The sequence below is a fragment of the Fusarium coffeatum genome, assembly GCF_003316985.1.
Source record: "Fusarium coffeatum strain FIESC_28 chromosome Unknown BRIP53273_contig_330, whole genome shotgun sequence".
Taxonomy (NCBI): domain Eukaryota; kingdom Fungi; phylum Ascomycota; class Sordariomycetes; order Hypocreales; family Nectriaceae; genus Fusarium; species Fusarium coffeatum.
Genome location: NW_022158119.1, coordinates 451 through 24412, shown reverse-complemented (window position 1 = coordinate 24412; position 23962 = coordinate 451). Strand labels below are relative to the sequence as shown.

Below are 23962 nucleotides of genomic sequence, written 5' to 3'. Positions count from 1 at the left end.
AATAGTAAAATAGACAAGGTCACAGATATATGAAGACTCTTGAGTGAATAACATGTTAGAAACACCAGCGAAGATAACCATCAGAGTCACTTGGAGATTATATATAAATCGGAATAGCTTCAACTCATCCCTCCATAACCAAACTCTGCCAACTCATAGTCCAATCCCCCGTCTCCCTCCTCCTCTCCCAAATCAACGGCACAACAACCCCCGCCGGCCTCTCCGTAAAGTAAACCCCCTTCTCATCCGTAACCCCAAGACACTTCAAAGCCCGTTCCTGCAAATCCGGCGCAACTGCCTCACACCCCGCCACAAAAGCAGGCCATGCCAAACTTGTTGCAAAATCCTGCTCGTCTATCAATTCCGACAGGTGCGGCTCCAGATAATCCAATGTCTTGCGCACCATGTCTTGTAATATCATAGCGTTCATGTCGTAGACGCGCCGGTAGAAGTAAATTACTAACGCTTGGTGGATTGCTAGTGTCATGCTGCGTACTTGGGGATGGGTGACGAGATTATCGTCAGAGGCGGTTTCGGCGGGGAGCGTTGTTGGCCATGCCCAGATTCTGTTTTCAAGTGTCTTTGTATGTTTTCCAAGTGCTTCAGAAATAGCAGGATTACACCGTGCCGCACTCTCCAATCGTGCTTTCTCATTAGCAAGTGACACAGTCTGACTTAGCAGCGTCATCAAACTCTCCGGAATTCCATAAATCACCGGGTAGAGCGTTTGGTTCCACCTCCCCTGGACTTCCAAGTGAATATCGTTGAAACCAATCTCATCAGTCTTTTCAAGTGCTGGGTCAAGACCCATGTTGAGACCCTCTTCTGTGATGCGGAATGTGCGGCTGAGTTCTAGTTGGTTGTCGGAAGGATCGGGCAGGGCGATGGACATGCTTTCTGAGATTACGCGGAGATGGGTGTACATGTGGTGTAATAGGCGGATTTTGAAGGGGTTTTGGTTGGCGAGGCCGCGGAGACGGATGAGACGTTCTGCGTCGAGGAGAAAGACTCTAAAGGCCCGAGTTCCATGATGTAACTGCCACTGTTAGTATTTGCTTCCCTCATGAGAAGCAGGGGTCTTACCGATGTCATAGCCATAGCGAGTATAGCCATCAAAAGTTCCTTATAACTAGCCTGTCTCGGCCCAAACATCTCATGCTGAAGAGCCTGTCTGAGATGACTCTGTGCCCGTTCATGGTTCTTCAACCCAACCTCTTTCCAACGTGACCCCGACTGTGACATGTGCAGTTGCAAAGCACTATGAGCAAGAAGTGTATAGAATATCGAGGAGCGAGTATGAGATGCTTCGTTCCAGAGGGATAATTCAGCGAATGTCTCGAGTGCGCAGGGAAGAAAGATGATTTCCCAGGGTGATTTGCGCTTGGCTTGCATTGAAGAGCGACCAGCCATGTTTTGACGGTAGTGTCTCAGTAATTGCTCTGTTTCTTGAGGCAGACCACCGGCACAAGTTGGTATATCCTTTGGTAGTTGGATGATGTCTGTAACGGGTGCTGGGTCAAGGTCTTCTGCTTCAGGTTCAGGTGGACCAATGACCTGTGATATAAATCCCGGACTAAAGAACGCAAGTCCTTCTGCACCCGATGGATCATCCATGAAGAAGTTCGGCATGGGTTCATGATCATCTTCGTTTAGACCAAAGTGGGGATCTAGTGATGCGGTAAAGATATCCATGTCATCACCAGGTAGTTGATCAGGCCAATCATCCCGATGGATTTCCTCGACAAAGCCGTCTGTCTCGGGATACATACTAGTAAATGTATTATCCGTATTGGTATCAGGCGATAGTTCGACCGTAACAGCCGGAGACGACTCTTCAACAGATTGAAACACTCCAAAAGGCCCCTTCATCAAAGCATCAACACTCCTCTCACAAGCAGCATCAATATCAGCAAGAAGTGAAACAGCCGTTCTTCGTCCCAGACTTTGAGATAGTTCATCGCTCATCACCTTGCGTTGAGTCTCTACAACCAATTAGCATCAACCATGGATAGTGGTCCGGGGAACATACCGGAGAAAAGTGGATACCGATACTCGGAGCCCCGATGACTCTGCTGCAACTCCGGCTTAACGCCATCATCCGTAATCCAGAACAATTTCGCCCCGTAACCCCCGCAGTTTAAGCCTAGACGTAGACACGTGCCGCATTCTGGTTGTGCCTCGTCGCATTTTGCGTGTCTGCTTCGACAGGTGCGACAGCCTGTGAAGGTCCTTGTGCGTTCTACCTTGGGCATCTCAGCAACCCAAAACAATGTAACCAAGAGTAAGGTGAGTATCAGATTCAGAAGGTAGTTATCGAGAAAGGCAAGTGGAGAAAATATTGCAGGAAATCAGAAAAAGAAACGATCTGAAAAGAGAAGACGATGTGCTATTATGACCTTCGAGAGTGTCTTGGAGTGGAATTGAAAAGGGAATGTTTCCGCGAGAGAGGAAAGTGGGGCGCTAGATATCGGGGTGGCCGCTGGGAATGGATGCATTTGAGTTCAAGCTAGCAGTGTCCAATGGATAAGAGGCAAGGACAACCCATTCAGACTCATGAATTCAAATTGGACTGATGCTAGCAACAAAAACAGCTTGGTACTGTGGTCTAGTTGGTCATGACATCTCGTTAACACCGAGAAGGTCCCCGGTTCGAGCCCGGGCAGAACCTCACTTTTTGACTTTTTGCATTTCGGAACGAACTACCTATCTTGTCGTCGCAGGCGGTTGTACGGATACGAATGTTCGGCTCAATTTTTGAGCTTCATTATATCATAATTTCTTACTATATACTATTTAACAGCATGTTTTCTGAAAAATCGTCAAACCATAGCTGTGGAAATGAATCAAGGTCGAAGAAGGGATTGATGGTCCCTGTCTCAACACAATCTGAAAAATCGTAATATGGAAAAGCAGGCATTTGAGGACCTTGACCCTGCCCAAGTTGCGTTTCCTCTGTCAAGCCCTCCTCATTCGCCGCCGTTTTAGGTCCATCGCTCGAGTTCAGACCTCTGGTCAGAATATCAATACTCCGCTGTATACCAGGACAACTTGCCCGAATAGCATTTAGTGCACGCATAAACGTCTCAAGACGCGTCTTAGTCCCCGGTCTCCCATCTTTCATATCTTGCACCACAACTGTAGCAGCAGTGTAAGTACAGTATGCCATTATATACGTAAAACGAAGAAAACCAAAGGTTGTTTCAAGGAGCTGGAGGAGCTGTTCTACTGCTTCGGAAGCTTCTTGGCAGGTCGTTCTACAGGTTTTGTTGTTAAGGAAGGGTCTGTGGAGGAGGATCATGGTTGTGTGGTAGAGCATGCTGGGATCGTTAGAAGAGTGGTTTTGGTGGTGGGTGACTTACTGCTGGGCTACCATGTGGGTTGGCGGACATGGCAGTTCTTTATAATCGACGTTCAAGACAGACGGGAGATTGGCCCGCCATGTCTGCAATCTTCCTCTGGTAGATTGTATAAAATCCAACACATCCCTCGTTCGTTTACTACCATAGATATTGAGGAGAATATCGTTGATGACAACACTGATCTTGCATGTATGCGCAAACGTCAACAACAAATACGCCGGTTGTGAGCTATACTCAATCGTATCACCCTCTGCAGAACGACACTCATCTTCAGCAAACTTATAAGGCGGCCACATTCCCGTCTCAGGTGTCTCTGGTATAGCAGGATCCCACTTCGGCGGCTCAGGCAAAGAAGGCGTTCGTCCAAGATATAAACTCAAAGTCTTATCCCACGAATAACAAGACCAGGCAAGATGTCTCCCCAATCTCGTCCTCGTCGAATCCTCATTCCCAACTTCAGAGAAAAGTCCGATATCGATCGCAACACGAAACGCCATCCCGCCATAAAGCCAAGCCTGCGAAACAGAGCCCCTACCAATTTCTCTCGCGCTGAATTGAAGTAGTGCCTGAACAAGTGGTATCGAACCCTCATTGTGTATCTCATGACTAAACAGCAATTTCGCTCTCGCAAGTAAATTCTCTATCAAATGCCGTTCTCTGAATCTTGTAGAGTGTAGACAGAGAACTGTTAACAGGAAGGGGGAGAAGTTTGGTCCGGCGGTGGCTGCGTCGCGGAGAAAGATTGCGCGTGGAACGAACATGAAGTTTGCATGGACCCATGTCCAGTGTGTTGTGAAGAGACGACGGATTACATCTTGTGGGATGTTAAGGTATGTTGATGCGCTAGAAATTGCTTCGTTTTCGAAGAAGTCGAGATCGGGAGATTCGACTTCAATGGGGAGAGCTTGGAGAGGACGAGTTGCTGGACTTTCCACGGTGTTTGGTTGCAAGGGAGTATCGCCAGGATCATGGACTGCTGAGGTTGTGTCGTAGTACGTTGGCTCATCAAGAGATTTATCTGCATTCTCAATAGGCGGCAATAGTTCGATCGGCGTTTGTTCTGCCACCACTGCACCACCAAGGCCCGACGTATTCACTGCGGCATTGTTCTTGAGTTGTTGGACAGTCTCCTCCAACTCAGCAATCCTATCCGCCATAGCTCGAATCTGCGTCATGGGCGGTGGTCGATCATAGTCGCACGTCTCTCCATACGCGATACAGATACCGCAAACTGGCTGGCCCCCATCGCAGCGAACTTTGCGAAGACGACAGCCTTTACATGTTAGACGCGCCGCCTTTTTAGGCTCTGAGTCTCTTTTACGCTTCGGCATCTGCGCTGTAAAGATTTGAGGTTGTGATTGAATTGTGGAGGTTGGTGTTGAAAATATTATGCCCGGAATGCGCGGATTGATTGCTGACAGTGGCCTCTAAATTCAGCGTACCCCGCCGCTAATTATCTAGAGGTCAGCGCTAAACCACCACGCTGGAATGCACGACAAACTGTGAACGAGACATAATTCACTGACCTCAAGACTTTTGACATCTCATAATCCAACAAAATACTGATTTCTTGTGCATTGCCCAAACTCTTAGTTATGATTACTATATGGCACACTGCGTCTTGTTTGCTTTCGTAGCAGTCCCGAGTTGTGCTCCTCCCATACCTATGAAACAGTGACATGTTCAATAATACCTGCGGCTGGTCATAACAATCCAGACTGATCACAAAATCAATACAGGAGACGAGCTGCCTGTAGTATCTAGCTTAGAAAGATTAAGATCGACACAAGACCAGCAAGGTCGCTGAGGAAGGATAACAGCACGCCTATTCAACTGAATACAAACTCCCACTGCAGCAAGCCTCCCGAGCCAGTTTCCAGAAGTCCGAATCACCAAAAGTCCGTCATCCACAGGAGGCGTAAGTAGCTCTTCCCAATTGTCCACTGTGGTGGCTCCAGAGAGTCTCCCTGTGTTCGAAAAGTCACCTGGCGAATGTGTTGGTCCACGGCATAAGACTCGAGAAACAAAGCGGTGATTGAGTATCGCCAGGATATCGAGATCGCAAACCCAATCCGAGCTGTCATATACCTGGGCTAGAGTCTCCCGCAAAGCCGCAGATTCATCGATGTAGTGCTCATTTTGGTTAAGGCCTGGTAGGCCAGGCTGGTACTGTGTCAGAGTCAAGTGCATCGAGGTTTTCCAGAAACAATCCTCGACTTGACCATCGAACTGCTTGTGGCTGAGAACAGTCCAAGCCTCGGGATTCGATTTTCGGATCCTTGGGTTTATCGGAGGAATAAGGAACGATAGCCCCGGTTGGCCAATGTTTCCATCTACACGCTTGATTTCTGCCGCGAGCGGTGTTTCGTAGGGATCTGCCATCAATGGACTTGTCACGAATATCGAGTTACCGTACGTCAACGCAAACACATTCATCAAGTACCCTATGTCAAAGTTCTGGCCTGTTTCAAACATCGCGATACAAGCAAAAGCTTTAGGTCGAGACAAGGTTAGTCTCAACGGCGATTCATCGCTACCCCTGCGATCGGGTATCCACCTGGCCTTACTAAGAGAGGTCTTTCCAACAATCGAGGAGTCAATAGTAGCCTCAGGTAGTCGAGAATATAGGTCCACAGCGGCAGCGCAACCGCGAAGTGGCTGGACGAAATCATTTCTTGTAGACCTTAAATGAGTATCGAACCAGTCCGTGAGCTTGTAATGATTAAATTCATCAGAACGAATTGAGTTCTTGAATGTCTTCCCTGTGAAGTAATGGCCCAAGTCAGTCTCGCGGCCATTTGGTCCGGCGTTACGCGGATCAGTGTTGTCTTTTGTCATTGGACCAACCCTCATAATCTGGGCACGGGAGTCACCAACACAAAACTGAAGGGTGACAAAGTTATTATTCTCTCCTGTTTGCTTCATATCCCTGTTCATAATGGCTTGGTTTCCAGATGACACTGAAAGCTCGTCAGGATGGAGAGTTCAGTTCATGGTGGTCGTCGCATGGCTCGGTTCAAGTGTCATCGAAAAAAACGCGAATGCTATGATCGGCTCGAAGTTCAGCTGGCTGCCTCGAATGGTGCCTGGACCTTGGCGTTTTTCTGACGCTAGATTATTCCGCTACAACTACAAGACTAGCTCAACCTTTCGTGCCGCAGTCTGTTAAGCATGACCCGAGTTCCCATGTTTTGGCAGACTAACTTACGATGAGATTCACATGGTTGTGCCAGAGATGCAGGACAGCAACAGTTTCATACCTCTATCGATACATCCTTGGTGTATCCGGTTCAATCCTGGACGGTTTGACTTGGAGAAGCAACGAGCTGTCGGGTTCTAATGAAGATAATAAATCACAGGCTTAGACAGTATACACTACTGACATGAAGCCTTGAAAATTACATGATCATTCTGGCATCTTACGTGAGACTCTATCATTGAGTTATCACTTAGATAACATGCTATCTACTATGTCCCTCACATTATCTAACACTGACATAGTAGCAACACATCATTGAAAGTATCTAAGCTACTCTATTGCCCTTGTCTTCCCCCTTCAACAATCCCAGAACAACATCAACAACCGCTCTCCCACTCTGACTCTGATTCTCCATTGTACTCGCCCCAACATGCGGCGTAACAACCACATTCTGCAAACTCAACAATTCAGGATACGCCTCCATAGTAGGCGGTTCAGTAACCATAGCATCCAACCCAGCACCAAACAACTTCCCACTCTTCAACGCTACCAAAAGAGCATCTTCATCTACTATCCCTCCACGAGAGCAGTTAAGTATAATAGCCCCGTCTTTCATGACCTCTAATTCTGCTGTTGAGATGGAGTTTGTAGTTGTGCTGGTTAGTGGGATGTGTAGTGTTACTACATCTGATGCTTTGAGAAGATCATGTAGGGAAGAAACTTGAGTGAAACCTTCTCCAAAAGTGTTTCGCCAGTGCTTTCCATCTGAAAACGGATCATACGCAATGATGTTTCCTTCCATAGCACCGACCCATTTCTTCGCAACAGCAAACCCAATATTTCCCATTCCAACAACACCAAGAGTCTTTTTATACAAACTCTTTCCCAGCGTTTGACTGCGAACAATAGCCTCTCCGCCTCTCGTCCTGCGATCAATCTCAGCAACTCGTCTCGCTAGAGTGAGAGCTAGAGCGAAAGTATGCTCAGCGACTGCTTCGCTGTTGAGACCGGGTGTATTGTATACTTTGATCCCATGTTCGGCTGCAGCTTTGAGATCGATGTTATCGACACCAACACCTTGCTTGACGATGAATTTGAGGTTTTTGCACTGGGAGAGTTCGTTTTTGCCTAAGCGTGTTTCGCTGCGGAGCATGATTGCTGTGGCATTTTCAGGGTATGTGTTTTTGAATGGATCTGTGGGAAGAATGGCGGTGATGTCGGGGGAGTTTTGGAGTGCTGCGATGGCATCGGGGTGGTAGGGGTCTAGAACGTAGACCGAGGGTTTGTGGACGGTCATGATGGTCGAAAGTAGTGATAATGGTAGATAATACAGAATGTTTAAGATTTCCCTTGGCTTTTGTATAAATGATCGCTTCTTGATGGACGTGCGACTTACACCGGAGATCGCCCCGGACGAACTCCCGGGAAACGTCCGGGGCGTCAGCCGAGCGGCGGTTTCATCACGCATATCCACGTCGACTTATTAAAGCTTTACCATCTCAATATCATTTTCTCCAAATAGAATTGAGAGTCAATAGACTCATCTACCATTCCTTAAGTCAGAATCTCTCCCTCAAACAAAAAACGTCATGGCGTCTTCAGTTCTAACCAAGCTTCGCGCATACACAACGTACAATCCTCCCCACACCCTTCAGTCACCACCACCACTAACATCAATCAGATGCGATGTTTCCGACGCTCTTCTAAAAATGGGCATCTCACACGGCGGCTTCCTGCCCAACATAAGCATGTGGTCACCTCAGCGCCAAGAAGGCGACGCAAAGCTCATCGGGCCTGCATACACAGTCAAGTTTGTCCGGAACAACTACACGGCTGCACCAAAGCCGAAGGAGCATTATGTAAGTTGCCAAGGCCCTGCCAAATGGTCTCTGAGACTAACAGACCTAGATTGATACCGTTCCTAAAGATCATGTCATCTTCATCTCATCCCCACATGGTGTCTTTAATGCTGTTTACGGCGGGTTGATGAGTACTCGCGCTAAATACTGTGGCGCCGCCGGAACTGTCGTGGATGGCACGTTTCGAGATCTACAAGAACATCGTGGTCTCGACTTTCCAGTAAGTCAACCAAACCTACACTTCTCACAGTACTAACAATGGGCTAGGTCTACGCTCGTAACGTCGGAACACCAAGTCCCCACGAAGTTGCTCGTCCAAGCGAGGTACGTCTATCCAACAAAGCCATGATCAAAGACTAATTATCTGCAGGTCAACGTCCCCGTCAAACTCCAAGATCCGGCCTTGGACGTGACAATCAACCCAGGGGACATTATCTTTGGCGATCTAAACGGCGTGGTCTGCGTGCCTAAGGATGCTGTTGAGAAGATCCTTGAGCTTATGCCCAAGCTCGTGGAAGCTGATGAGAATATGGCCAAGGATATTGCAAAGGGAATGACCTTTTCTGAAGCGAAGGATAAGCATCGTTCTTGAAGAGTGTCATTGTTGTTGTCTTTTGTATAGAAGCTTCTCTCAAGTAGAATAAATGGAACACCCCTTTCTCGTTCACTGTCACTTGTATACCGGGCCAGCTCTTACGTTGCAGGCACAGACCAGAACTGTTCAGATCCATGTCTACCGCGGTAAATTGCCTCTTTCGTCAACATTCCTGAGAGCGAGTGGACTATACGCCAGAGAGGCCTCAAAACGACATGAACCGCTTGGCGTCTCCATCGTGAGATTGCAGTTCGCCTGCCCTTTTCACAGTTTCGAAGGTCATAAGACCTTGACAAGGCCAACTTAAGCCGATTAGGAAGTCTCTGAAGTAAATAGGTGAAGATGCATGAAGGATAAATACCTACCTTGATCCAACACTTCATCGCTCTACCACAGCAGTTCTCCTCAACAGTCGCCGATATGCATGATTCTCTGAACTTACAACTTGGACATATTCGGAAGGTCGTGGGAGTCGTCGACAGCTGAGCAGAAGCACGGCCTTTCTCAAGTCCCTCCGGAGGATACTGACTCTTCGAAGTCTTGAAGCTCGCATAGCCCCTCTGTCGCTTGAGCTAACCTGGGGTTTACAACTTGCCAAGTCGCGATATTCCTGGTTATATCTCTCATCGGCTTCGAACCCGATAGAGATGTATTTGAAGAGTCGATACCACCATACCTGATAGCCCGGATCAGGACCAACAAAGGATATCGATGACACAAGTAAATGCCGAACCGATAACCACGCATCAGCCAAGAAAGCAGACCATATTTATGTAAGACCTTCAAGTCACACATATCGCATGATAATTGGGACACGACCGGTGTAACCACGTTGGGAGGTTCCAGCATGAACCCAGCAATTATATCAGCATCACCGTTATACACGGAAGGTCACCCGTTATTTCTCGGCACCGCCGATCGGAAACGGTTCCGCTGCATGAATCAGCTAACTCTGCGACGTTGCGGTAATTCCCAGCTGACAGGGTGACAGCGGCGGCTGAGTGAAAAATTGGAGAACAAGCACGACACTCTACCAAAGTGGGATAGTTTCATGCCAAACCGACGTTTTCCGTCTGGCTGTCTCAAGGTTACTAGTATTATTGACGCGCATGGATGATACCCCAATGATAAGAAAATGCCTCGTCACTGTACTGTAAACTCTGTTTCAAAAACCGTTGGTATCCAGTCCCCACAGCAGCACAACTCGATAGCGCGGAGGACTTCCCGATGGAAAAAGAGGGCCTAATCTTAAAGTAGCGATACGACAGTAAGCGCGGAGGAGGCACGGACAAACCCCAAATTATCAAGGGGATATGACTGCTGCATTCGGTATGTATCGGCCAACCAAATGAACGCGTATACCCCATTTAAGAAAGTTACCTTTTGGGGTAGCAAATTTTTATCGGTAATGCCGGGCGATCATTCTCCAACTTGAACGTTTACCCACGGCATTGAGAGTCTATCCTTTATCTTCAATCAACTTTGTATCAGGGACTCAATTGATAGATGCGGGATATCAGGGATATTCCACAAAAAAGAGGATATGACAGGAGAGTCATTTGAACCTTGGTTTGGGGTAGACCCCATATTTTGGAGATAGCGGATGGAGACCCGATTCCTGTGGTTTCACTGGGGTAGACTACACTACGTAGGTAATGAAAACTCTTAGCGAGTCAAGATCTCCACTGCTAGACGTCATAGCTTAGACCTTTTCCCCCAGAACTCCTTGTTTCTTTTACGTGATGACTTTTTGCATTGCGCGATTGACTCCTCTTCTCCAGTTCTACCCCGTGGGGAGACCTTACTGCCAAGTGATCAAGTATCTCCACATGAATCTAGACAAGAAAGAGACTCACGGATACTGCGGAGAGAGAATCAAGTAGCTAAGCTATCGCGGACACCGCGAAGGGGCGAGATTTGGAGCTCACCAAGCTGAGTGGGACTAACCCTCGTTGGGAAAAACAACACGGGGATCGACTCCATAGCGTGGTTTTGTACTAGCTACCAGGGGGGCAAAATGCTCTACAGTACGACACGACAGGGTTTCTTCCTGTTATCTTTCCTTTCCCTTTGCTGTATAAGATGAGTCCACTATCCCCAGATTTCACTCCACACTTTGCATTCCACGCTCTCTTCTTTCTTCAACCTCTTCTCTCCCCCATCTCTCCCTCTCCTCTCATTTCCCCTTCTGTGGGTTTCTACTATTCAACCCTTCAATCATTGAGTTGTCTAGTCCTGTCACCTGTCACTTGTCTACTGTTTAGTTCAAGGGCATTGACTTTGTCATCATGTCGCACTACGAAAACAACCTCGCAGAGAAAGATCTCAAGCGCGATCTAGAAACAGACCAGCCTCTTCACAACACACCATCCGTTGCTCACGGTAATCAAGTCCACGATGATGTCTTTGGTGAAATCACTGATGAAGGCCCCAACTACCGAGCCGTAAGCCATCCTTCTCAATCCCACTCCCAATTCACCCACTAACAGATATTCTAGGTCGGCTGGATCGGTACCGTCGCTCTCATGATGAAAACCCAAGTCGGTCTCGGCGTCCTGTCCATCCCCGCCGTCTTCGACGTCCTAGGCATCGTCCCCGGAATCATCTGTCTCATCGTCATCGCCGCTATAACTACCTGGTCCGATTACATGGTTGGCGTGTTCAAGAGGAATCATCCTCAAGTATACGGTATTGATGATGCGGGGTATCTCATCTTTGGACGAATTGGTCGTGAGATCTTTGGTGTTGCTTTCTGTCTCTGTAAGTGCTACCCTTTGGCAATTGCATGTGGTGGATGAATGCTAATGGTGGTAGACTGGATCTTTGTCGCTGGATCTGGTATGTTGGGTCTGTCAATCGGTCTCAACGCAGTATCCCTCCACGGTACATGCACAGCAGTCTTCGTCGCCGTCGCCGCAATCTGCGGTTTCCTCCTCGCCAGTGTCCGAACCCTCGGTCGCATCAGCATGCTAGCCTGGGTCGGCCTCATCTGCATCATGACAGCCATCTTCACTGTGACAATCGCAGTAGGCATCCAAGACCGACCCGCTGACGCTCCCAAGGGCGGCGAGTGGAAGTCCGACTGGCGCGTCGTTGGAAACCCTTCCTTCACCGAGGCTATCTCTTCTATCTCGAGTCTGATCTTCGCCTACGCTGGTACACCTGGATTCTTCTCTATTGCCGCTGAGATGAAGAACCCTGCTCACTACACCCGATCTTTGATGGTGTGTCAGGCTGGTGTGACTATTACTTACATCGTCATCGGATGCGTTGTGTATCTCTACTGTGGCTCGTACGTTGCGTCGCCTGCTCTTGGATCAGCTGGTCATTTGATCAAGCGCATCGCCTACGGAATTTCCCTGCCCGGTCTTTTGGCTACTACCGTTCTGGTCATTCACTTTGCGGCAAAGTACGTCTTTGTTCGTCTTCTCCGTGGAACAAAGCATCTTGCTTCCAACAGCGCTGTGCACTGGGGAACATGGATCGCCTGCACTCTCACCACCACCGTCATCGCGTACCTGATCGCATCCGGCATTCCCGTCTTCGGCGGCCTCGTGTCTCTTGTCGGTGCCCTTCTTGGAACGCTGATGTCGTTCCAGCTGTACGGCTGCATGTGGCTGTACGACAACTGGGCCAAGGGCAAGCGATCTCCCAACATGAAGTGGTACCTCATGGTAGCCTTCTCCGTCTTCGTCATTGTGTCGGGTACCTTCTTGATGATTGGTGGTACTTATGGATCCATTGTTAGCATTATCGATTCGTACAAGAAGGACGGTGGTTCGTCTGCCTTCTCTTGTGCTGATAATTCTAATTCTACTTAAGAAGTCATAGCGTTGTTTTTGTTTTTAGCATGCATTGGAATTAGAGGGTAGAGAGAATTATCTAGAGGTTACACAATCTTTATCTGAGGTTGAAGAATAGATACTATCCAAACATTTGCCTATTCGAAATGCATTTCTGTGATCCATGAATCCCTTCATTGAGGAGATTTGAGCATCGCCGTACCACTCAAAGTCAATCGCCCAACCGTTACGCCACTCAAATCAACCCACAAATGATAAGAGACGAAATATTTCAGTCATTTTATGACATCTTAGACCATGCTTTATTTTATCACCCTAAACCTTGAAGTTCTCGATCACCTTGGCCGATCCAAACACAAAAGCATGACCACAATATCGACATCCACAAAGTGGGACACAAGATACAACCGCAAAATCAAGATTCTAGAGTCACATCCGTTAAGTCATAACGTCCATCCTGACGTCTCGATCAGCGGGAGCTAAAAGCTTGTTGTGCGCTAGGACAAGCCGGTACGGACAGATACCTTGGGTGGAGAATGAACAGTCTGGACTGGCCTGGCGTTGTCGATCAACAGAGCTCTGCGGAAACGGCGACGATTTGTTCGAGAACCCTGACGACACGACACAATAAAACATTTGGTTGATAACCAGCTGGGCAATAAGAGAATTATTCTCTACTGCTTAGACTACCAAAATAAAGTGGCCTAAATACTAGCCTAATGCCTGGCATAAGTTGACCAAATTATTTCATCTCTTATGCTCTCGGCGGCCAATTCCACTGACACGCTGGCAACGAAAAAGAATAAAAGATTCATTTGACAACGTACAATAAGCCACACAATGTGGTCAATGACCCTTGATTCAACCCCCTGATGCCAAGCCTGGGCAAAGGCTTGTTACAACCACAGGGATCAACTTGCGACGCCATCCCGCAGCCAAGCCAGCAGCAATCGTCGGCAAAGCCATGGCCAACACTGAACAGCGGGGATCCACCAAAAGCAAAAGCCCAACCTAAGAGATGAAGAGAGTCGACATTCTATCCTCGAGTTCTACTGACATGTGTAAATGCTTATCATTGTACGATGTTGGAGTTGGAGGGCGGGCACAGTCAGTCAACAAGATGCAGTATCTACTTGAGCCTCCGGCTGTGGACATCCCACCCCTCCATCCATCATCAAATAATCATAATACTTGGATGTTTTAGTAAAGCTTTAGGAAATTTTTGAGTATGTGTTTTCGTCCATTAGGCTTCTCATCACCTAGGCAACTGGGTGCGGGATGTGCACAGGGGCTCAAGGAGAGGCAATAAGAGTGTAAGACTAGCGCTTTATTCATTATTGATCTTCTCATGTCAATGTTCTACCTATCAGTACAATTATCGCTGTTATGAATTCTTCCTTTCCACTATCACTTCCTGTGTCGCTTGCTCAATGTCTAATCAAGCGCGAGACTGCGCTCAAGGCTGTCTTCAAGGCCTTCTTCAAGGCTGTTCTCCAGGCGCGTCCTCCATCCTGTTCTGTGGGCTGCACTCCGGCCTGTCCCCCAGTGAGCCCCGAAACCCGATCCCGATCTTGGATCAGGACCTCTACCAGCATCTCCTAGATCCATAGGTCCAGACCCGCTAGTGCAAGTTCAGTGGGCTTTAGATCATGCTTTATGAATTCGTGGAGATAGCCTCGTGCGGTGTGACGATGAAACGATTCGTTCGGCCATAGCGCGCGCTTGGGATGTTGAGTTATCAGAGCGGCGGCAAACCAAGCGTCACGTGTCGGCTTGAATCGGGGATGCAGCTGTGCCGTCTCGTCTGTGGTGACTCCTGTCAAAAGAGATTAGATAAGGTCTTTGCAGATGTGACGACTTGAACGGCGAGGCAACTGGGCCACTGGGCCAAAAATAAGAAAGAGCATGAGTGACTTACCTGCTAAGCGCTCCATTCGAGCAACATGGTCGTCCGGCAAATCGAGGAAGCGGTCAACACCCGACGAAGTCCTGAGGACGTCTTGGAGGACAGCCAGGTCGGCCACAATTTCCTCTCTTGCGTCCATCAGGGTATGCAAGAACACGAATGGGTTGTTGGTAGTAGGGGAGCCGTCTGCGTTGAACAACGCACTCAAGGCGTCTGCAAAGGCGGTATGACGGAACGAGGGCTCAGGCATCCTCCCTCGCAGAATGGTTCGAAGCTCCTCCAAGTTTCTGAGATGAATCCTGTCTTGTTGTATCGCATGCTCGATCCATTGCTGGTTGGTAGGAGATTTGAGTGTTTCGAAGATCTCATCGATTGGAAGGAGCATGTCTATGAAGTTGCCGTGCCGCCCGTCGAAAATATGGGTACCGTTGTCGTCAACGTAGGGTGTCATGTTTTCGGTTGTGGGCATACCGTTCAAATCGATACGAAGGGCCGCCGCGATATCGGGAGAAGTCCCGTCAGGAAAGGTCTCGTTCATTCTGACCCATGCCAGTCTTCGGAAAAACATCATTCGCCAGATACCGAATGGCACGAACTGGGCTTCCCGACGTTTTTCGGGAGAGTGCTTGAAGCATATCTTGTGCTTGGATTTGTAGTGTTCGCCGTTGGCATTCCGGAGGCAGAGCATGTTGGCATGAAGGACCCTTCGAGTTGGGGCGTGGTCAAGGGTGGAGGGAGTGTCTGCGGTTGCTGACAGTCCAAGCCTGGCAAGGATCTCACGCCAGTCGTATGCTCGAGGGACATCCATGATGAAGAAGAGTAGAGTAATGTCAAGAAAGAGAGTTTTGTGTCAAGAAAGGAGATGCAGTTCCAAGAATTCGTTGATGATTCTGTTGATGATTCTGCTGATGATGATGAAAGAATCAGAATGAGTTGGGCGGGGGGGGAAAGGTTTTATCATCAGGCAGAAAGGGTACCTGCCTCCTTTGCTGCGTCTGTATCTGGCCTGAGGAAGGTAGTTTGCGAGGGAAGGTGCACACTGTCCACAGGGCGTCAAACGAAGTGATCGTCACGTCATAAGGATAAGAGACGAAATGGTTTGGTCATCTTATGCCAACTTAGGAAGGCATTTAGACTACTTTATTTTGGTAGCCTGAGCCTTGGAGGACATTTCGTCTGCTATCCACCTAGACTGGGAAGGAAGGCATCATGATCGGCCTCAGGTTCGTTGAACATGGTGCTCTTCTAAATCTATTGACCAAATGCAAACGACATTGAGGATAATATTCCATGGAGTATCAAGTCTACTGCGCCGCCAGATGCATCAACCTCTAATGATTCTCATTCCCTTCATGTGTTGTTCTTCCTCGTTCCCTCTGCTCCTAGGTACGTGACGCGTCACTGACCTCGCTCCTTCTCCTCCATCTCAATCATGACGCGTCAGAACTCTTTCCTTCCCCAACTCTTCTTCCATCCGTTTCTATTCCCTTCTATCAATCCCCCTCCTTCTTGTAAACAGCAAACTCATCAAACAGCGCAACCTCCTCAAACTTCTGCGCCACAGCCTGAACACCAGCCTCATCCGGATTCGTCATAGCCAAATCAAAATCCACAATGAAATTCGTCTGAATGCCCTCATGCGCCAACTCATGATGTTTTCCACCCGCTAAAACCTCTGCCATTAGTGTCTTGGCTTCTCTATTGCTCATAAGTCCATTATTTATCGCCATTGTGAGAAATGCTTGTATGACATGTGAGAAGATCGGGTAGCCGACGTATAAATGCTGCCAGTAGCGTATACAGAGTAGAAAGTAGAATTTGGATGTTAAATCGAAGGGGGGTTCTTTGCAAATTGTGTTGGCGATGTGGATTAGGGATATGTTTATGTAGGGCATGTAACTGTTGGGCATTTTTTGGGTTCGGTAAATAAGGGCGAGGCGTTTCATTTGGTTGAGGGAGGCGGAGAAGATGGTTTTGGGCGTGCTGTCTTGGGAGTTGAAGGAGCGGAGTTTGTAGTCTTGTTGGGTTTGGGCGAAGGGACGGAAGATGTCGAGGACTGCGCAATGGAACCACATGCTGGAGTCAGTTAGCTAAGAGTATTCTTTTGGATGGGTATGTAGTCGTCAAGAGCCAAATAGGTGCAGCGTCACATTCTGCGCAATTGGTACTTACTGGAAGAGAAAGATGTGCTCATGACTATCCTTATTCCACGCCATATCCTTACTGAGAGAATCCGCCCAATGCAACATTTTTTGATACTTCGCTTCTGCAAACGCTATCGGAACTCGGTTGAAGATGGGTATCCTGTCGTTGGCAGAGTATACAGCCGCGACCTCTTCGACTATTGAAAAGAAGTGACATAGTTTGGTGAATGACTTGCCCATGTACTTGGGAAGAGGATGGTCAGGCCAGGCGTGGTCTGGATAGTCGTCTCTATCGGCGCCAGGGACTGGAAGAGAGGGGGTATGGGATATACTCTCGTCATAGAAGAACATAACATGTATCCTTTGAAGCCGTTAGTTCTTGATCTCGGAAGGTTGGGTGTCAGGTGGGTAACAGAAGAATTGTCCTCCAAGGCGTAGGGTGCAGAAATAAAGCAGCCTAAGTGTTAGTCTAAGCTAGCATAAAGTGATCAAATCATTTCGTCTCTTATGCTCTCGAGGCCAATTCTTCTGGTACCCTGATGGGCGTACTCACGTCAACCAGTTGTATGTACTCCACGCCACATGCGCCGTCATGCGAAGCAGATCATCCGGCAATCTTCGAAAAGCCAACGAGGATGGACTATGATGAGGTACACCATATAAAACAAGCCTTCGCCCCATATTACGACCAGCGGCCTGGAGTTCTCTGGCTAACGTATCGTTTCCACTGAAGAAACATCCCAGACTCAGAGTGTTGATGGCAGCCAGCGTGAGTACGTCGTCAGATGATCCTTCAGCACGGAACAGCCTTTCGGCTTCTCTAAGAAACAGGTTTCCGAGGGGTATTGCGGTGAGATCTTTCGCAGTATAAGCATACTACAAACGTGTGAGTTGAGTGGCCGAAGGGTGTATATTGAGAGAATTCCACTTACACATGCCACATATAGCATCGCCGTGACGAGAAATGAAGAGCAGAATCTAGGCGTTCTATCCGCAAGACTCCCAACGAACAAATCTGCATCGATGAAAGCAACAATTGTCTGATCCGTCTCCAAATACAGCGATATCAAGGTCGCAGCCGAAGCATTGCTAATAGGCACTTTCGTCCAGTAGGAAATATCAAGATCCTTCAATCTAGAATCACAATACGGTTTCGACCCAGCTTCTGCAAGAACAACAGGCGTATTCGAAGGTTTTCTCACAAGACTACCGGAATTTGAAAGTGTCGAAGAAGGCGATGCAGGTTTCTCTAAGGGCGGAATATCAAGCCCCGTAATATCGATGGGTAATAACGTAGGATACACAATCCCATGAAGCGCTGTGAGCTCAAATTCAATTCTCGAACTGGTAGTCGGTAACAAAGCTTGAGATGTCTTGTGATTTGAAAGTCTGACTGTGCCCAGTGGTGATAACGCATTTTCTGATGACCTCAGCCGCTGCAGAAGCTTGAGAGCTTCATATTCAGGAAGCGTCTTGAGTTGATCCACAATATCGGCATACTGATTGAAGTTGTTCTGGAGAGTATCAAGTTGTTTCTGAACCTTGATGGTTGAATCCACCGTTTTGGGTGGAACTCGGTAAATGCAGGATAAGCTCCGCAATCGACACTGGTCACATTGAGGTTCTGCACCGTTGCACTTTAGCCGTCAGTCGTCAGCCAAAAATGAGTTACTGTCATGAGAGTTGCGCGTAACTTACGGCGCGTTTCTTTTCGCGACAGGGATTACAAGCTACCCTGACATGCTGCCGTTTGCGTTTAGCGATACGATAAGACCGGCCGAGGACGAAATGGCCGCCTTCTTCTGACTCGGGAGAGTTATCGTCTCGAGGCGCAGGCTGGATCTGCCTGAAATTGGCTGCCATGCTCGTCTCACTCTGGCTGGATGCCGACTCATTCTCGTTTTGATAGGCTAAGTTGCCCAAGTCCGTGATATGAGCTTCTGTGTGGGGTTTGTTGGGCGTGATGTGATTATGAGAGCATGGATTAGAGTTTCGGGCGGAATAACGTTATTACGAGACAGATTTAGGGTAGCCTTGGTTAAAATGGGAAAAGAATTAGCCGTCAGAAACATAAGAGATGAAAAGATTTGATCATCTCATGCCGGTTTGAAGTATCATTTAGAGTAATTTGTTCTTATGGTCTAGATCTAGGTGTTTTCGCATCTGGTTGCCTATCTTGAAATTATCTTCGATCCTGCTAATGGGACATTTGGACAGTTGGAGGGGAACGTGGTAGTGGGTTACACAAAATTCACAACATGCCATTCCTCAAAACGGATGACCAATTGCCGTGGCAGTCACAAATGCCGTCGGACTCTTGACTCGTGCGTGCCACAACCCCGTTCAAACCTGAATCTCAACGCTGACTAACCCATCAAGCTTTTCTTGACCGAGGTCCCTTTCCTTCACCGTCTAAGTTTCGAAACAAAGAAGGCTACGGCGGCTGAAAGAAACATCAATGCATTGACGATCGGATGCAGTAGCCACTCGGCGTTTATGCGAAAACCTCGCCCTCGCGCTTCGTGGACAGCGCTAGAACTCTGTAAAGAATTCTACGACGAACCAAAAGAAACGGAGTCACCGAGGCTCGTTTTTTTGTTGATCGGCGTTAATCCACTTCAGGTAAAGTAGCCGAGCCTGCCACGTTATTCTATCCGCTCCCTGACCAAGGAATTACTCCCCGGCTAGCCAACGAGCAATTAATTTCTTACTGCATTCTGATAGAGATCTGACAGCATGTTTGCAGCGAGTTCTCACTGTGTTAAACTTAATTGTTGTCAACTTTTATCACTATGATTGACGGTTTAGATCACCGTGGAATGTCATCATTCATGAGGTCATTGCCGCTTCGGGAAGTATCACCGTTTGCAGTGTGGATCGCAAACGCTGTGACGTTTTAGCTGTTTGTTGAGAAAATCTTCAATGCTTTCGTTCTTACAAATCAAGCGGCGTGCAATAGCCTCGGTACGTTGGCCGCGCCACTTGTACGTCTCGATTGGGCGGAATACCGCATGCAAAGATGATGTGTTCTCTAGACTCTTTTTAGATATATAAAGGACCCTTAGATACAGTGACGTCGTTTATATTCATTCTCATATTCATACTCATACTCATATACCCATACAATACATCTCATCCTCTTACTCTTTATAACTTAATCATATACACATAAACCGCAATCATGGTTCAGAACAAGACTCTCGTATACAAGAAGATCCCCACCGGTCTCCCCGTCGCCGGTGAGCATCTCGTCATCGAGGACCGTCCCATCGATATCGACCAGGCTCCCCAAGGTGGTGTCGTTCTCGAGCAGCAATATGCCTCTTTCGACCCTTACCTGCGAGGCAAGATGCGCGACACCTCCGTCAAGTCATACGCTCCCGCTTTTGAGATCAACGATGCCATCAACAACGGCACCTTGAACAAGGTCATCAAGTCTGACTCCCCCGACTTTGCCGAGGGTGATCTCGTTACTGGTTTCCTCCCCATTGCCGAGTACGTCCGTGTCGACAAGGAGACCATCCCCAAGGTCAACCTCCGCAAGATCCAGAACCCTCACAACTTGGATCTCGGCCTCTTCCTCGGTGCCCTTGGCATGCCTGGTCTCACCGCCTGGTCTGGTCTCCACGAGATCGGTCAGCCCAAGAAGGGCGAGACCATCTTCATTAGCTCCGCTGCCGGTGCTGTTGGTCAGATTGTCGGTCAGATCGCCAAGCGCGAGGGTCTGACCGTTATCGGCTCCGTCGGTGACGACGAGAAGCTCAACTTCATCACCAAGGAGCTCGGCTTCGATGCTGGCTTCAACTACAAGAAGGAGGCTCCCAAGGATGCTCTTCCCCGTCTTGCCCCCAACGGTATCGACATTTACTTCGAGAACGTCGGTGGTGACCACCTCGAGGCTGCTCTCACCAACATGAACGTTGGTGGCCGTATCCCCGTCTGCGGTCTCATCTCTGAGTACAACACCCCCGCTGACAAGCGTGAGGGTATCAAGGGTCTTATCAACCTGATCGCCAAGCAGATCAAGATGGAGGGCTTCCTCGTCTCTCACCCCCAGTTCGGTCCCAAGTACTACAAGGACCACCAGGAGAACCTCCAGAAGTGGTTGGGTGACGGCAGCGTCAAGGCTAAGCTGTTCACCACTGAGGGCATTGATAACGCCGCTGAGGGCTTCATTGGTATGCTCCAGGGCAAGAACTTCGGCAAGGCTGTTCTCAAGCTCCGTTAAGTTAATGACATAAATGAACGTTATGAAAAGGGAATAAAAGGATATAGAAAAGTATTATACCAATAAGCATAATCAAATTATCATCAATCAATACCGTGTCCAACGAAATGTGATATGTAATGAAACCAGCTTACTATAGAATCTCGGAGGGGGTTAAAATTGCAGTGAAAGAACGCTCACAAACGTGACTGGCGAATTCTTGATTCACAAACGTGACTGGCGAATTCTTGATTCACATGCTCTTCTTTTGACTTCATGAGTAACTCAAGAGTCAAGAGTGAAAAGTTGGAGCCAAGTCGAGGACATGCTTTATCTGAGGTGTCTTGACCTCGATGTGACTTAAGCCTACATGTTTGAAAAGAAACTTCCTCTCCTACAGTGGAACGACGAGGAGACTTTTTCTCTGACAGAAATTGACTCTTGTAAACGAACTCCTTCACACTATCCACCATTCTCTCGTTGCTCAGAGCTCGACAAGTGATCCGTCTTTGATTAAGGATATCTGAAAGCCATCCCTACCTTGTACAGGACACAAGTGAAGTAGGCTGGGAAGACGATGATAATCCACAGGCGACATGTTGATATACTCAAATTGCGAGACAATTCACTTCTATAAACAATCAACCAGCCGCACGAGCCGGGACGATCCAATTTATCTTATCTATCAATTATACATATGTCCCAAATATATCCTCGTTACTCATCTCTCAAAATGATTCTCCAATACGCCCGGACAATCATCAAAAAGATAACGTCCCAATACATGCAAGTCTATTCAGCGCGAGCTTATGCCTCTTCATCTTGCTCAGAGGAATTGTCATCTGATCCCTGCCAGTCATCACTCTCCAGCCCATCGCGACGGATGAAGAGAGACGAAACCCAACCAAGAATAGCCAGACCGCCAAAGACACTCCAAGCTATGGCTTCACCCTTGGGTCGGATGTTGATGGATAGACTGAAGAGGCCGCCAGACACGAAAGGACCGAAGCTGCGGCCGAGGGCGGAGAGGGTTTGGGCCATGCCGTTAAGACTGCCGAGGCTGGAATGCGACGGTGCGGAGTTGGTGATCTGGAGTTTGTAAGTAAAGTTCAATAGTTGCTCAATGGAGGGACTCACCAAAAGCATAACACTGGACAATCCACCGACAGCGCACATGTTCTTGAGGATCAACACAAGGCCAAGCTCAATGTACAGCCACATCTTGCCGCTGCCGATACCGAACAAAGGCTTGTCATCGGCGTAGCCAACCCAAGGCATGAACAGCATGCTGATACCAAGCCCCAGAAGCGAGATCTGGTAGGTACCCAGGTTACCCAGCTTGGACTTAAGCTGCTGGAACAAGAAGGCCTGGAAAATGCAGCTCGCCAACCCTGCGACACTCAAGCTGACGCCAATTCTACTGGGCAGCAAGTCGCGACCGGCAGGAGGAGGCGTCGCAGCAAAGATGGGGTACAAGCTGTTGAATGAGATATTGGACAGCTGGAATACGAGGTAGGTGAAGAGGACGAGGATGGTGGTTCGGCTGAGATCCTTCCAGGCGGAGAGGGCGGGGTCGAGCTTGTCGCTTTCGTCAGAGTCGGATTCGTCGTCGTCATCTTCGGAGTCGGAGGAGGGTGCTCGGCCGGAGGAGAGAAGAGGTTGCGAGGTATGCGATCGAGGCCAGCGCGCGCTCCATGAGGGACGTCGTGGGGGCGGAGGGCGCGAAGGGAACCAGGAGAGGATCTTCTCAACCCATGCGGGCTTCTCGAATGCGACTTGGGTCTTGTCCAGAGTTTCCTCGAACCAGATGCTGACCACAATAACGCTGACAGCGAGGAGACCAGCAGAGAGGATGTTGGGAGCCAGATACGGATACTTGCTACCCATTCGTCCCACAAGGATACCACCAAGTGCAGGTCCAGTGATGCTGCCGAGGGAGTAAATGACGGGCAAGTATGTGAACGCGCGGCTCTGGTTGGACCGGTCGGTAACCTCTCCCAAGACTGTCGGGACGCAAGCAGCGTTTCCGTTGAGCAGTCCCATCATAACATGAACGACCACGATCTGCCAGTACTCCTTGCATAAGCCAAACACGCAAAAGCAGCCCATAAGCGCAATCGTGCCCATGATCAGAACCGGCTTTCTGCCAATTACATCCGAGGCATATCCCCAAAGGAAGTTTGTCGACAGCTGCGCCAATGCGAAAGAGCTCGCGAGTATTCCGACGTATAGACCGGCTTCGTCATCAGGGATACCAGGCATGTTGAGCACCATCTCGGGAAGGTAGGGCGATATCGAGTTCAGCGCGGTCTGTTCGGCAAGGGAGAGGAAAGCCAGCAACAACAGCTGTCGGATAGGCAATGGCGTCTCTTCGCTATCATCTTCATCATCGGAATCGCTCGCATTGGAACCAGCGTAGGGCTGTTCCAGGGGAGTCTTTGGCGGCGTTGTAGGAAACGTCTGGTATCGATGGGATTGGCGTCGCATGTTGCTCAACGTTGGGATCGGCGCGCCAGCATGGAATGAACCTGAAGAGGCCGTTCTCTCAACAGCCATAGCTCGCCTGGCGGCGGCGCTGGAAGAGTTATTTCGTGAAGGCGCCATGATTGATGGCTGTAAGAGTAGCCTTTTCCCTCCAAAGCTTGTCTTCGAAGATCAAGCCTCGGGGTGGTGAACGAGTGGTGACGTAGTAAGGGCGAGATTTGTTATGGCGGGGCTGACACGAGCCACGATGAGATCAAGGCTAGACGCGACAAGGGCATTTGCTAGGGATCGCTCGGGTAGAGATCGATCATCAAGTCTTTGGAGGGAAGCTTTGATGAGACAATTAAGATTGACGGATGGTTTTGGTTCCTGTGGCTGGAAATAATCTTCAACGAATATTCCGAAA

At 48.6% G+C, this 23962-nt stretch overlaps 7 protein-coding genes across 7 annotated transcripts; 3 read left to right on the top strand and 4 right to left on the bottom strand.

Annotated features, from left to right (window-relative positions):
- Nucleotides 1-6883: 6883 nt before the first annotated feature.
- On the bottom strand, nucleotides 6884-7855 carry FIESC28_10726 (uncharacterized protein; the record flags this gene model as incomplete). The annotated part of the gene is made up of 1 exon (XM_031164856.1): nucleotides 6884-7855. The coding sequence occupies one exon, from the start codon at nucleotides 7853-7855 to the stop codon at nucleotides 6884-6886; it is 972 nt and encodes a 323-aa protein (XP_031011024.1).
- Nucleotides 7856-8147: 292 nt separating this feature from the next.
- FIESC28_10725 (uncharacterized protein) lies at nucleotides 8148-9009 on the top strand (the record flags this gene model as incomplete). The annotated part of the gene is made up of 4 exons (XM_031164855.1): nucleotides 8148-8417; nucleotides 8467-8637; nucleotides 8685-8741; nucleotides 8788-9009. 4 exons carry the CDS (start codon nucleotides 8148-8150, stop codon nucleotides 9007-9009), a joined length of 720 nt encoding a protein of 239 aa, XP_031011023.1.
- A 2291-nt stretch (nucleotides 9010-11300) lies between these two features.
- FIESC28_10724 (uncharacterized protein) lies at nucleotides 11301-12833 on the top strand (the record flags this gene model as incomplete). The annotated part of the gene is made up of 3 exons (XM_031164854.1): nucleotides 11301-11456; nucleotides 11511-11772; nucleotides 11827-12833. 3 exons carry the CDS (start codon nucleotides 11301-11303, stop codon nucleotides 12831-12833), a joined length of 1425 nt encoding a protein of 474 aa, XP_031011022.1.
- A 1580-nt stretch (nucleotides 12834-14413) lies between these two features.
- Nucleotides 14414-15529, bottom strand: FIESC28_10723 (uncharacterized protein; the record flags this gene model as incomplete). Its single annotated transcript, XM_031164853.1, has 2 exons — nucleotides 14414-14631; nucleotides 14734-15529. 2 exons carry the CDS (start codon nucleotides 15527-15529, stop codon nucleotides 14414-14416), a joined length of 1014 nt encoding a protein of 337 aa, XP_031011021.1.
- Nucleotides 15530-16214: 685 nt separating this feature from the next.
- On the bottom strand, nucleotides 16215-18728 carry FIESC28_10722 (uncharacterized protein; the record flags this gene model as incomplete). Its single annotated transcript, XM_031164852.1, has 5 exons — nucleotides 16215-16797; nucleotides 16894-17226; nucleotides 17419-17741; nucleotides 17798-18502; nucleotides 18564-18728. 5 exons carry the CDS (start codon nucleotides 18726-18728, stop codon nucleotides 16215-16217), a joined length of 2109 nt encoding a protein of 702 aa, XP_031011020.1.
- Nucleotides 18729-20046: 1318 nt separating this feature from the next.
- On the top strand, nucleotides 20047-21093 carry FIESC28_10721 (uncharacterized protein; the record flags this gene model as incomplete). The annotated part of the gene is made up of 1 exon (XM_031164851.1): nucleotides 20047-21093. One exon carries the CDS (start codon nucleotides 20047-20049, stop codon nucleotides 21091-21093), a length of 1047 nt encoding a protein of 348 aa, XP_031011019.1.
- Nucleotides 21094-21879: 786 nt separating this feature from the next.
- Nucleotides 21880-23676, bottom strand: FIESC28_10720 (uncharacterized protein; the record flags this gene model as incomplete). The annotated part of the gene is made up of 1 exon (XM_031164850.1): nucleotides 21880-23676. One exon carries the CDS (start codon nucleotides 23674-23676, stop codon nucleotides 21880-21882), a length of 1797 nt encoding a protein of 598 aa, XP_031011018.1.
- Between the last annotated feature and the right edge of the window lie 286 nt (nucleotides 23677-23962).